Here is a 12,196-nt window from a genome sequence, read left to right on the forward strand (position 1 = left end):
TTTGCCAGTAAAAAATATGATAATTGGTTTTTTACCCTTCTATCTGGCAACAAAACTGACACCTTTTTTTTACAAGGAGACCACAATACCTGCAGTCATAATGCAAAAAAAAAACACATAACTCCTCCAACCCACAAATACGAAGGAGGGGACATCGTCACATCGATACGCCGCTCCGCCGCTCCTGACACGGTTGTCTCGGCTTGACCACCTGAATGTGAAATTGTGGTCGTAGTCTCTGGCTTCGACGTCGGCAGCCGTACAGAAGAAGCAGAATAACGAGGGTCAGGGTATCTTGTAGAATTAGTTAAATGAAGACGGGAGATCATTTCGGACCAAGGAACGCAATCCCAGTTTCCCCGTGCGCTCGGCAAGGTCAACCTTCGAAGGAATCCCGATTGCAAATCACGACGATCACCGACGATCCATTGATGCCGGTCTTACGGGGAGACGGGCAATCCCAACTAAACCCTTAAAAAACGTAAATCTTGATTTGAATCTTGATTTCAATCTTGATTTGAATCTTGATTTGAAAGACGCAAATGCCAAACATGATTTCTTTAAAAAAAAAATTAGCGTACGGATCCGACAGCTGTCGTTCAAACTACGTGGACTAGGAATGAAATCGTAGGCGGGCGTTCACCTCGTAGATTCGTTTGCTCGCCGCCCAAAAGCCTCTGCGGCCGCACGGGCACCAATTCACTTGTGCGTCTTGCCGTGCCTCTCCAGGTTGGAAGGGTGCGCAAACCCCTTCCCGCACGTGCCGCACACGTGCGGTTTCTCCACGGTGTGCGTCCTCTTGTGCTCCTCCAGCTGGCAGCGCCGCACGAAGCCCCTGCCGCACTCCACGCACACGTGCGGCTTTTCGCCCGTATGCGTCCTGGTGTGCTCCTCCAGCTGGTAGCGCCGCACAAACTCCTTGCCGCACTCCTTGCAGGCGTGCGGTTTCTCGCCGGTGTGCGCCCTCTTGTGCCTCTCCAGGCTGTAGCAGTGGATGAAGCCCTTGCCGCACTCGGCGCACACGTGCGGTTTCTCGCCCGTGTGCGTCCTCGTGTGCACCTCGAGGGTGGACCAGTAGGAGAAGCCCTTGCCGCACTCGGGGCAGACGTGCGGTTTCTCGCCAGTGTGCGTCGTCACGTGCTTCTCCAGGTGCGAGCGCTTCGCGAAAGCCTTGCCGCACTCGCCGCAAGCGTGCGGCTTCTCGCCCGTGTGCGTCCTCGTGTGCATCTCCAGGCTGGAGCGCCCGCCGAACACCTTGCCGCACTCCTTGCACTCGTACGGGCAGTCGCCGGTGTGCGTCCGCGCGTGCGTCTCGAAGTCGCAGGGGCGGGCGAAGCCCTTGCCGCACTCCTGGCACACGTACGGCCACTCGCCCGTGTGCGAGATGGCGTGAGTGTTCAGCGAGTAGCACGTCGCGAACCTCTTGCCGCACTCCTTGCACACGTGCGGCTTCTCGCGGGTGTGCGTCCTCAGGTGCGCCTCCAGGAAGTTGGTGCGAGCGAAGCCCTTGCCGCACTCCTTGCACACGTGCGGCCACTTGCCCGTGTGCGACATGAAGTGCGAGTTCAAGGTGTAGCGCGACGCGAAGCCCTTGCCGCACTCCACGCACACGTGCGGCTTCTCGCTCGTGTGCCGCCTCGCGTGCTCCTCCAGGTGCGAGCGCAGCTCGAAGCCTCGGCCGCAGTCCTTGCACGTGTGCCTCCGACGGCCGCCGGCGGCGGCGGCGGTGACGGCGAAGACGACGCAAAGCGCCGCGCCCTCCAGCGCCTTGCCGCACTCCGCGCAGGCACGCGGGGTCGCGCCGGCGCACTCCACTCTGTCCGCGTCGCCGTCGAAGCGTCTGCCCTTGGCGCAGTCCGCGCACAGCGTCTCGGGTTCGCTGGCTCCGTCCGCTGCGAGGTTTTTTGTGGGGGGAAAGACGCGAGAGGGAGCGGCGCTCCGGTCAAACCTCCTGTTTCGTCTTTTGGTGTTCTTCTCTGGTTTGACGCTGGCAGTGAGACTAGGCCCTAAAGAAGGCTGCTGTTTCTGGGTGTAGGGCAATTGGTTTCAAAGATAAAATGCAATGTCACATTATAATTACATGCAAGTGTATTATCAGAGCCTGTTGGTTTGCATGTTCACCACAAGCAGTGTAGAGTAACTTGATTCTTTGATAAAGGTTTCTATTTGGTGGTTGAACATCTTAACACAACTCCTGTTTCATTACTGCCAGATAGGGTAAAACCTATTCTTATTTTTTCATGTTCTTATGATGTTCGTGTATTAAAATAGCGCCTTTTAAATGTTGCATAAACTATGTTTTTCGGGTGAAAAAGGTCAACGACGTCCATTTGCCTCATTTGATTGACGACAATTTCAATGAACGATGGCTTTCTTGGCATCAATTAAATACGCTGCATGTACGTACGCCAGGGATGCCGCGAAAGGGGAGAAACTCACCAGCACCGATTTCCTCCTCCGACAACTCCACCTCGATGAAGTTACGGTCTGCGGCGACCATCAATCCGTAGGCGTCTCTCGTCTCCTCCGCCCATTCGCCATCCCGTTCCACTTTAACCGCCTGCAGAACTGCGGCTGTGATTTAGGAGAAAACAAATTAAAAAAATTAGCAAGCCTGGAATTTGATGGACGGGAGGGTCATCTTGACTGAGATGACTACTGGCCGATGCACCACCTGTGCCCCCTGCTGTGCCAACTTGCTGTGTTTTAGCCGCCCGGCGCTCCGCTCGTTGTTGTGAGCATCGCTCCTCCGCCCTCCGTTGTTGTTGGAGGGTGACTGCCTCCAACTGCCCAGTAGCAGCGTCCTTCACGAGCCTCCTCCACAGAGGCTGATCTTGACACTGCTGGTAAAGTCGTCGGCAAGTCCACTCAGCTCCACATCCTCCTGTACCACATCACTCCATCTCTTCTCTAGCCCGTGCTGCGCCCATTTAGCCCCCTCGATCCGACCGAACAAAAGCTATTTAGGCATGTGGTGGCTGGGCATGTGGGCTACATGACCCAGCCAACATAGCCTCGCCTTGCCGGAGGAGCTGACCGACATAACTTTGTCCAGATCTTTCAAGGATTTGTGAGCTCCTCACACAATCTAACCTGGTTAAACCCAGGATTGATCGTAGGCAGCCCAGGGGGGTTCACGTTTTACAAGTATAGAGAAGGGAGGGCATGACCATGGCCGAGAAGACCCGAAGCTTCATGTGGACCAACAGACCAGGTAGCTTCCACACAGCGTTACGCAGTCGGTGAAAAGATAATGCCTCTTGACTGATTCTGAGTGAGACTTCTGCTGTAAACCCAGAACTGGTCAAAAGAACACTGCCCAGGTATGGAAAACTCTCCACTCTTTCCACGACTGCCCTATCACCAATTTAGAGTTGATGGGGTGCAGTGTTTGATGGCATGAAATACCCAGGCCGATTCTTAGTTTTGGTGGGGCTGATGGCAAGTCCCCACCTCTTAGTGGCACGCTCCAGGTTCAGCAGCAGCGCCTCTGACAACACCTCTGAGTGAGCAGCAATCACCAAATCGTCGGCATGCGTAACATGGTTGACCAATAGGGAGCCATCTCACGACCGCATCTGAGAATTGATCAGCCTCCTGTTGTATCTGTACCAGATGGAGATTCCTTTGATACAGTCAGATTTCTCGAACTAAGTGGTAAAAAAATATGTTAAATAAATGTAGGAGCTAGAGGACATCCCTGTCACACCCCAAGGTGAACAGGGAATGGCTCCGACTCCCGGCCACATAGCTTTGCCTGGGTCTGCCCACCATCATGAAGGTCCTTAACGATTGTTAAAAGTGAGTCAGGGACTCCGAAAGCACAATGAACAACCTAGAGCCCGGGCTTATTGATGGTATCATAGGCCTTGACCAGGTCAATAAAGCAGAGATGTAGGTCTTGTTGAAAGTCCCTACACCTCTGCTGTAGCAAACAGATGGAAAATATGGCATCTGTGCAGGACCGCCCTGGCCTGAAAACAAATTGGGGCTCCACAAGCCTCTCTTCAGCGTGCCTAGCAAGGCGATGTTGAATATAATCCTTGCCAGGTCCTTTCCCAGCACACCGAGGAGTGAGATGCCCCTGTAGTTGTTACAGTCTGTGCGGTCCCCCTTCTTAAAGAGGGGGACCACCAGGGCATCCTTCCAATCCTGCGGAACCCGTCAAGTGGTCCAGACTGTTATTATGATGTCATATAGGGCAGTCTGCACACAGACGCCACCCTTTTCCTGGTCTCAGACTCTGGATCGCCTTCAGTGCTTCCTCAATAGATGGCACTTCAGCCAGCCACTCACAGGGGGTGACTTCTTCCAATATTTGAGGCACTGCAGCCTCAGCAGGGTCATCCCCACTCTTCCCCATGATGTTTTCTAGGCTGAGGGATTTCCCCTCCTCCAAGACCTCAAAGAAATGCTCAGCAAATCTGCAAACCTGGTCCTGGGGGTTGGAGATTGGATCACCTTTATTTCCCCTAAGAATGGTGATAGGTGTGGTGCTGCAAGTTCGTTTTTTGATGGAGTCAAAGAGTAATTTGAGATCCCGGGCTACTGAGTAAGACTCCATCTCTTCAGTAACCCACAACCACCACCCATCCTTGCAGTGCTGCATGCCTCTCCAAACCTCCGAGCGAAGGCTGTGGGAAACCTCCTCATTCTCCGACGTGGGATGCTGTAGACAGTGAGAGTGGGCCTGTCGCTTTTTCTCAGCCAGCTTAAACACCTCCTCTGTCAGCCAGGGTCTCTGGGGAGGTCTGGACCGTGTACCCAAAGCAGTCATTTGAGCTGCATGAGCCACAGTCCTAAACCTCGCCCATTTCCCATCAGCATCAGGAGGAGGGGGGGGGGGGTTATGCCAACCCCAGTTGCAAGCGATATTGAAATTCTCGATTGCAACTTTCATCAGCTAGCGGAGACCAAACCACTATGGGTTTGATTGGGGTCCTAGATGGACACCCACCACCAGAGTGAAAGAATGGCAGGCGCATCTTACAGATGTCAGTGGGCAGATCAGTCTCCTGCCCCGAGTAGAGGAATGTCCACTCCTCATGCTGACTGGAGCCAAAGCCTTGTGAATACCGCAGAGATCCAGGCGGTGCAAGTCCAGCCAGTCCAGCTCTCAACAGAGGAGTGGCAGCCTCTCCTCCGCAGTGAGCGTTCAAACATTCCACGTGGCCACCTGCAGTGGCTTTTTTGCCATTTCTGGAGGAACCTCGAACATACAGATTCAGTCTCCTGGCTCCGCCAAATGGGATTTGTGGTCAGGAGACATCATAGACGCCTGTTCCAGCATAACCTTAGTTTAATATTTAGCATCGTAGTTTAGGGGTTAGTTGAATTGAAGGTGGAGGTGTCACCAGCCCCTCGCACCCATCCAGAGCCCCCATTCGGCCACTGTGGTGGCTACTAGCGCCATTGGAATCGGCCTTCCCCCCCACAGCATTTCTCACATCCACCACAGCGCTACCATCATCCGGAACCCGCCCAGGAGGGAAGGGGGTTGTGGTTTTATGCCGAACTACACAAGTACGTACACAGCCCATTTTCACCCCTCAGCCGTTTGATTCATGGTTCCGCTGCATCCGGCAAAGGGTGGGAAAGAGGTTGGGGGTGGGGGGGGGGTGTCCAGTTACCATCTTCCCCGACTTCGGTTTTCACCACGATTCTTGGAATCTCCGGTCCCAGACTCCCTTCAGCTTCATGCTTCACGACGCCTGCTGTTGCTGCTGCTGCTGCTGCTGCAAGACAAAGGCACCCCCCCCCCGCAGTGTAGCCTCAACAGACTTTTGGGCAAGTGCCGTCAGTAGCAGCGAGTAGCAGCAGCAGCACGGATACGGGTAAGGAATCAAAACCCGTTTGCGACCTCAGGTTCATGGGTGAGAGGGTGGGTGGGTGGCTCCAACCTGTCCACCTGTCCACTCACACAGTCATCTGTTCACTCACCCGTCCACCCACCCACTCACCCATGAACCTGAGGTCGCAAATGGGTTTTGATTCCTTACCCGTACCCGTACCCGGCCGCACCAGGGTCGCAAATGGGTACCCGTACCCGTACCCGGCCGGGTACGGGTTCCCGTTCCCTACCCGTACCCGGCCGCACCAGGGTCGCAAACAGCTACCCGTACCCGGCCGGGTACGGGTAGCCAGGTATCAGGTAGGGTACGAGTATCGGGTACCCGGTTGCGACCTCTGCCATGAACGTCGGCACTGTGGTGCACACGAGATGGTGGTGGGGGTGGTGGGTGGCCAACACCACGTCCGCCCGCCCGCCCGCCCGTCATAACTAAAGCTGTAGCTCTGGCGCAGGCCAATCAGTTCCCAGGGCAATGCGTACATTATTGTTAATATCATCATCTCCATCATCAAAACGTTGTTTATTTGCATGTTTTACCGTGAGCATGATGCGTGGTTAATGCCGACGGGTTCACTTTGATAGCGGCAATGAGGAGCCCCCCACAGATACGGCGAAATAATCATCTCTTGCGAAATGATGAAGCCACCGGGAGCGATGATGGACTTCTACTTCGCCGACATTGACAAACTAATTTCTTTAGAACTGCTGCTGCTTGTTGTTGTTGTTGTGTTTAGCTGGGTAAAATTGCTGTATCAAGTGACGGTTTCACCTGAAGACGGAGGCTTGTGTTGCCTCCGAAACGTCGTGATTAAATGTATTCGCTTTCTTTTCACCCACGTGACTTTACCGAAAACACCAAAGAGTATGAATCATTGCAGTCACGAAAGCTTCAAATCTAGAATTAGATGATGATGATGATGTTGTCAGCCCACGTGGTTGAACTGCTATCAATTTGTGATGTCCACGTTTATTACACTGGTCAACAACAACAAAAATTCTGGCCTGGACTTTTGCAGCTGTTTTAGACTAATTTCAGGGTGCTGATTCCAAATCTGATCTCAGATTTGCTGTATCACATCGGCATACCCCATTTTCATTGATTTTACCCGAAATTAACTCTGTCACTGATGATTGCAAGTTGTTGCGAGTCAGTGACTGCTTTAGTGTTAAAATATGGTGCTGTATTTCTAGGATAGTGTGTTTATAATTTCGTTTTATGTAGATGTCCACATTTATTTAAGATTTTTCTTCTGCAGTTTTTATTGAAAATGCAATATTTGATATCTCAAAAACCTGACGTGATAGACAAAAACTGATGCCACATTTGGAATCGGCACCCCAAAATTACCTTCCAACCGTTGGAATACCTTGTGCCAGAAAAAGTGTGTTGACCAGTGAATTATCTGACAAAAGACCCAGGACACAATAGTAGCAGGTCAGCGGGGTCCTTACACCTGGAAAAAAATGAAATAGTTGAGTGTTTGAGTGATCTCACCAACAGCGTCGGCGTCCTCGTGTTTCAACGTCAAGTCTGGACCCATCCAGAGGCTCGGATTCTCTTCGTTCTCTCGCTTGATGATGAACGGCGACTGGGCGTGCGAGGCCATCTGAGGGCGGGAACCCATCGAGACTCAGAACCCCCCTTTCACTGAAGATGTAGAGCCTTGGCAGACTGTTGGGGCGAGTGCTGACAATGGGAACTTTATGAGATGATGAAAATTGAATCAGCGTTTATCTAACAGTAACCCACTCACACACCCACCCACACACCCACCCGCACACCCACTCGCTCACCCACTCACCCACTCACACACCCACTCACTCACTCACACACACACCCACTGACCCACACACTCACACACCCACCCACTCACACACCCACCCACTCACACACCCACCCACTCACACACCCACCCACTCACACACCCACCCACCCACACACCCACCCACCCACACACCCACCCACCCACACACCCACCCACCCACACACTCACACACCCACCCACACACCCACCCACCCACACACCCACCCACCCACACACCCACCCACACACCCACCCACACACACACCCACCCACACACCCACCCACCCACACACCCACCCACTCACTCACTCACCCACTCACTCACTCACACACCCACCCACTCACACACAAAGACAAAGATCCCCTGTATAGCCTCAGCAGACTGTTGGGGCGAGTGCTAAGATGATGAAAATTGAATAATCGGCGTTTATCTCGCAGTAATAAAAGAGAAGTTGTTAAGATGTTCAGACAACAAATAGATACCTCTTGAAAGGCATTGAGAACGCATTAACAACACCGACCCACTCACCAACTCACCAACTCAACCACCCACTCACTCACCCACCAACCCACTCAGCAACCCCCACTCACCCACACCCACCTACTTACCCACTCACACACTCACCCACACCCACCCACCCACTCACCCACCCACCCACTCACCCACTTATACACCCACACACTCACCCACTCACTCACCCACCCACAACCCAGAGTCTCTGCTGCCTGCGTGTTTATCCTGCCTGTCCAGAGTTACAATGTAAACACATAAACACATCCATAATAGAGGTTTTGTTTTGGGTTAAAACGCGTGGTGGTGGTGTGGGTGGTGGTGGTGGTAGTGGTGGTGTGGGTGGGGTGTGAGTGGTGGTGTGATGGTGGTGGTGTGGGTGGTGGTGTAGGTGGTGGTGTGGGTGGTGGTGGTGTGGGTGGTGGTGGTGTGGATGGTGGTGGTGTGGATGGTGAGTGGTGGTAGTGGTGATGGTAGTGGTGGTGGTGTGGGTGGTGGTGGTGGTGTGGGTGGTAGTGGTGGTGGTGTGGGTGGGGAATGGAGGGTCGGACTTCACCACTGATTCACGCGACCGCTGCCTTCGTCCAGCGGTGGATGGGGAACTTGAAGCAGCAGCAGTGTCTCTGTCTCCGTGTCTCTGTCCCTGTGTCTCTGTGTTTTTGTGTGTCTCTGTCTCCGTGTCTCTGTCCCTGTGTCTCTGTCTGTGTCTCTATGTGTGTGTTTCTCTCTCCCTGTGTCTCTGTGTCTCTGTGTGTCTCTGTCTCCGTGTCTCTGTCCCTGTGTCTCTGTCTGTGTCTCTATGTGTGTGTTTCTCTCTCCCTGTGTCTCTGTGTCTCTGTGTGTCTGTGTGTGTGTCTCTGTGTCTCTGTCTGTGTCTCTATGTGTGTGTTTCTCTCTCCCTGTGTCTCTGTGTGTGTCTCTGTGTCTCTCTCCCTGTGTCTCTGTGTGTGTCTCTGTGTCTCTCTCCCTGTGTCTGTCTCCGTGTCTGTGTGTCTCTCTCTGTCTCTCTGTGTCTCTCTGTGTGTCTGTCTCTCCCTGTGTCTCTCTCTGTCTATCTCCGTGTCTGTAACTCTGTGTCTCTCTGTGTCTCTGTGTTTCTGTATGTGTCTATCTCCGTGTCTCTCTGTGTCTTTGTATCTCTCTGTGTCTGTCTGTCTCTGTGTCTCTGTCTGTGTTTGTATTTCTGTGTCTGTGTCTCTCTCTGTGTTTGTATCTCTCTGGCTGTGTCTCTCTGTATCTGTGTCTCTGTGTTTGTCTCCGTGTCTCTGTCTGTGTCTCTCTGTGTCTGTGTCTCTCTCTGTGTCTCTCTCTGTCTGTCTCTGTGTCTCTGTGTGTCTCTGTCTCTCTGTGTGTCTCTGTCTCTGTGTGTCTCTCTCTGTCTGTCTCTCTGTGTCTCTCTGTATCTGTGTCTGTCTCCGTGTCTCTGTCTGTGTCTCTCTGTGTCTGTGTCTCTCTGTGTCTGTGTCTCTCTCTCTCTGTGTCTCTCTCTGTCTGTCTCTCTGTGTCTCTGTCTGTCTGTCTGTGTCTCTGTCTGTGTCTCTCTCTCTGTCTGCGTCTCTCTCTGTCTGTCTCTGTCTGTGTCTCTGTCTGCGTCTCTCTCCGAGCGGTCTATCCCTGACCCCTCACCGTCTGCTCATTCAACGTCCAGCGAGCGGCAAGATGCGGCACAAGTCGGAGCAGGGCGACACGACGCGGGCACAAGACGCGGCTAGACAGGAAGCTGCCGACACAAAAGACGCGGCTAAGCCACGAGATGCGGGCACAAGACGAAGACGACCCAGCATGGTGGGTGAGGGGCGTGGATGGGAGGGGAGAGCCCCGGAACGTGAATAGCAGGTGCCTCTGCGGCTCCAAAACGTGCATAGCCGGGAGACAAGATGCGTGACAAGACAAAGGCAAAACATATTTGTTGAGTGACTGATAAAATTAGTGGTAAGCAATAAATTGACACACTCAGTAGGGGCTTTAGCTGGTAGAATGGGGATGGTTTAGTGTTTGTATCTGTGGGTGATTGTGTGTGTCTGGGTGTGTCTGTGTGATTCTGTGTGTGTCTGTGTGGGGTCTGGGTGATTGCGTGTCTGTGTGTGCTGGGTGATTGTGTCTATGCCTGGGTGTGTCTGTGTGGTTCCGTGTCTGTCTGTTTGTGTCTGTGTGTGCTGGGTGATTGTGTGTGTCTGTGTGATTGTGTGGGTCTGGGTGATTGTGTGTGTGTCTATGTGTGTCTGTGCCTGGGTGTGTCTGTGTGATTCTGTGTGTGTCTGTGTGGGTCTGGGTGATTGTGTCTATGTTATTGTGTGTGGCGGATCCACCGGGTTTAGGTGTGCATGATAATTGATTATTTACCCTTCTATCTGGCAACAAAACTGACACCTTTTTTTGTTGCCAGATAGAAGGGTAAAACACCAATTTCATATTTTTTTACTGGCAAATGAGGTTCCATTAGGTGTGCATATTCATACAGCCCTGTCCCAGCAGCCGTCCCCTTCGCCGCTAGCATTAGCATCTGTTTGCACAGCGGATTAAGGCCGACCCACAGGAGGGTCGGGGAGCATGTTTTCAGCGCTAGCCGTGGTGGCCAACGAGCGCCTGCAGGGGCTCGCGCGTGCACGCAGCCACCTCCGCATGAGTGGTGGTGGTGTACGTGGGGAGTGTGCGGGGTAACCCGAGGTGGTGGTGAGCCAGCCTCAGAGAGGGCGATGGCGCGCGGGGGGCCGATCACTCGATCGGCGGGGGCCAGAGGTCGCAAATGGGTTTTGATTCCTTACCCGTACCTGTACCCGGCCGCACCAGGGTCGCAAATGGGTACCCGTACCTGTACCCGGCCGGGTACGGGTACCCGTGCCCTACCCGAAATGAGTGACAAACGGTTAATCACCGGTGACTCACGGCCTACCCGTACCCGTACCCGGCCGCACCAGGGTCGCAAATGGGTACCCGTACCTGTACCCGGCCGGGTACGGGTACCCGTGCCGTACCCGTACCCTACCCGAAATGAGTGACAAACGGTTACTCACCGGTGACTCACGGCCTACCCGGCTACCCGTACCCGGCCGCACCAGGGTCGCAAACGGCTACCCGTACCCGTACCCGGCCGGGTACGGGTTCCCGTTCCCTACCCGTACCCATACCCTACCCGAAATGAGTGACAAACGGTTACTCACCAGTGACTCACGGCCTACCCGACTACCCGTACCCGGCCGCACCAGGGTCGCAAACGGGTACCCGTACCCGGCCGGGTACGGGTAGCCGGGTATCGGGTAGGGTACGGGTATCGGGTACCCGGTTGCGACCTCTGGCGGGGGTCCGGCGAGAAGTGGCCGAGGAAGAAGGGGGAGTGGAGGGGGGGACAACGCGCCCTGCCCGATCACGGGGAGTTGAGCGTCAGCCCCCCACAACAACAACAACCGCCATTCGCCACTAAGTGGCGGTGACGTCACCACGACGCTTGTGCCAGGCCAAGTGCACCTTGAGGCTACCAAGTGAAGTGTCGAACGCCCGCTGGCAGGAGGTCATGGGGCAGACCCAGCAGGTGCCTCGGGTCGACTGACTGAGATGACTGAGATGAGTGGCTGATGCACCAGCTGTGCCTCCTACTGTGCCAACTTGCTGTGCTTTAGCTACCCGGCGCTCCACTCGTTGTTGTGAGCGTCGCTCTTCCGCCCTCCGTTGTTGTTGGAGGGCCCCCACATTATCACCACCACCATCATCACCACCACCATCACCACCATCATAACCACCACCACAAATACCATCATCACCACCACCATCATCACCACCACCACCATCATCATCACCACCACCATCACCACCATCATAACCATCACCACCACAAACACCATCACCACCACCATCATCATCACCACCATCATCACCAACACAACCGCCACCATCAATGTCTGTAGAACCACGAAAGAGTGATGTTTGAAAACAAAATTCAAAGTGTAAATTAAAATGGTTTAATTTCCTCGTGGGTACAAACGTCAGCTCGACGTTGTATTCCTCTATAACGACAATCATCACCATATTACA

At 53.8% G+C, this 12,196-nt stretch overlaps 1 protein-coding gene across 1 annotated transcript in view; it reads right to left on the reverse strand.

The window, feature by feature from the left end:
- Window positions 1-9,493, reverse strand: part of LOC144953169 (uncharacterized) — a 30,131-nt gene extending 20,638 nt beyond the window's left edge. Inside the window, exons 1-5 of the mRNA XM_078883728.1 lie at window positions 8,724-9,493; window positions 7,347-7,458; window positions 5,631-5,735; window positions 2,440-2,574; window positions 704-1,892 (exon numbers count right to left, since the gene is read on the reverse strand). Coding sequence (XP_078739854.1) covers window positions 704-1,892; window positions 2,440-2,574; window positions 5,631-5,735; window positions 7,347-7,458 — 1,541 coding nt within the window. The 5' untranslated portion in view covers window positions 8,724-9,493. The remainder of the gene's footprint in view (window positions 1-703; window positions 1,893-2,439; window positions 2,575-5,630; window positions 5,736-7,346; window positions 7,459-8,723) is intronic.
- Between the last annotated feature and the right edge of the window lie 2,703 nt (window positions 9,494-12,196).

This window comes from Lampetra fluviatilis, chromosome 72, assembly GCF_964198595.1.
Source record: "Lampetra fluviatilis chromosome 72, kcLamFluv1.1, whole genome shotgun sequence".
In the NCBI taxonomy this organism is placed as follows: domain Eukaryota; kingdom Metazoa; phylum Chordata; class Hyperoartia; order Petromyzontiformes; family Petromyzontidae; genus Lampetra; species Lampetra fluviatilis.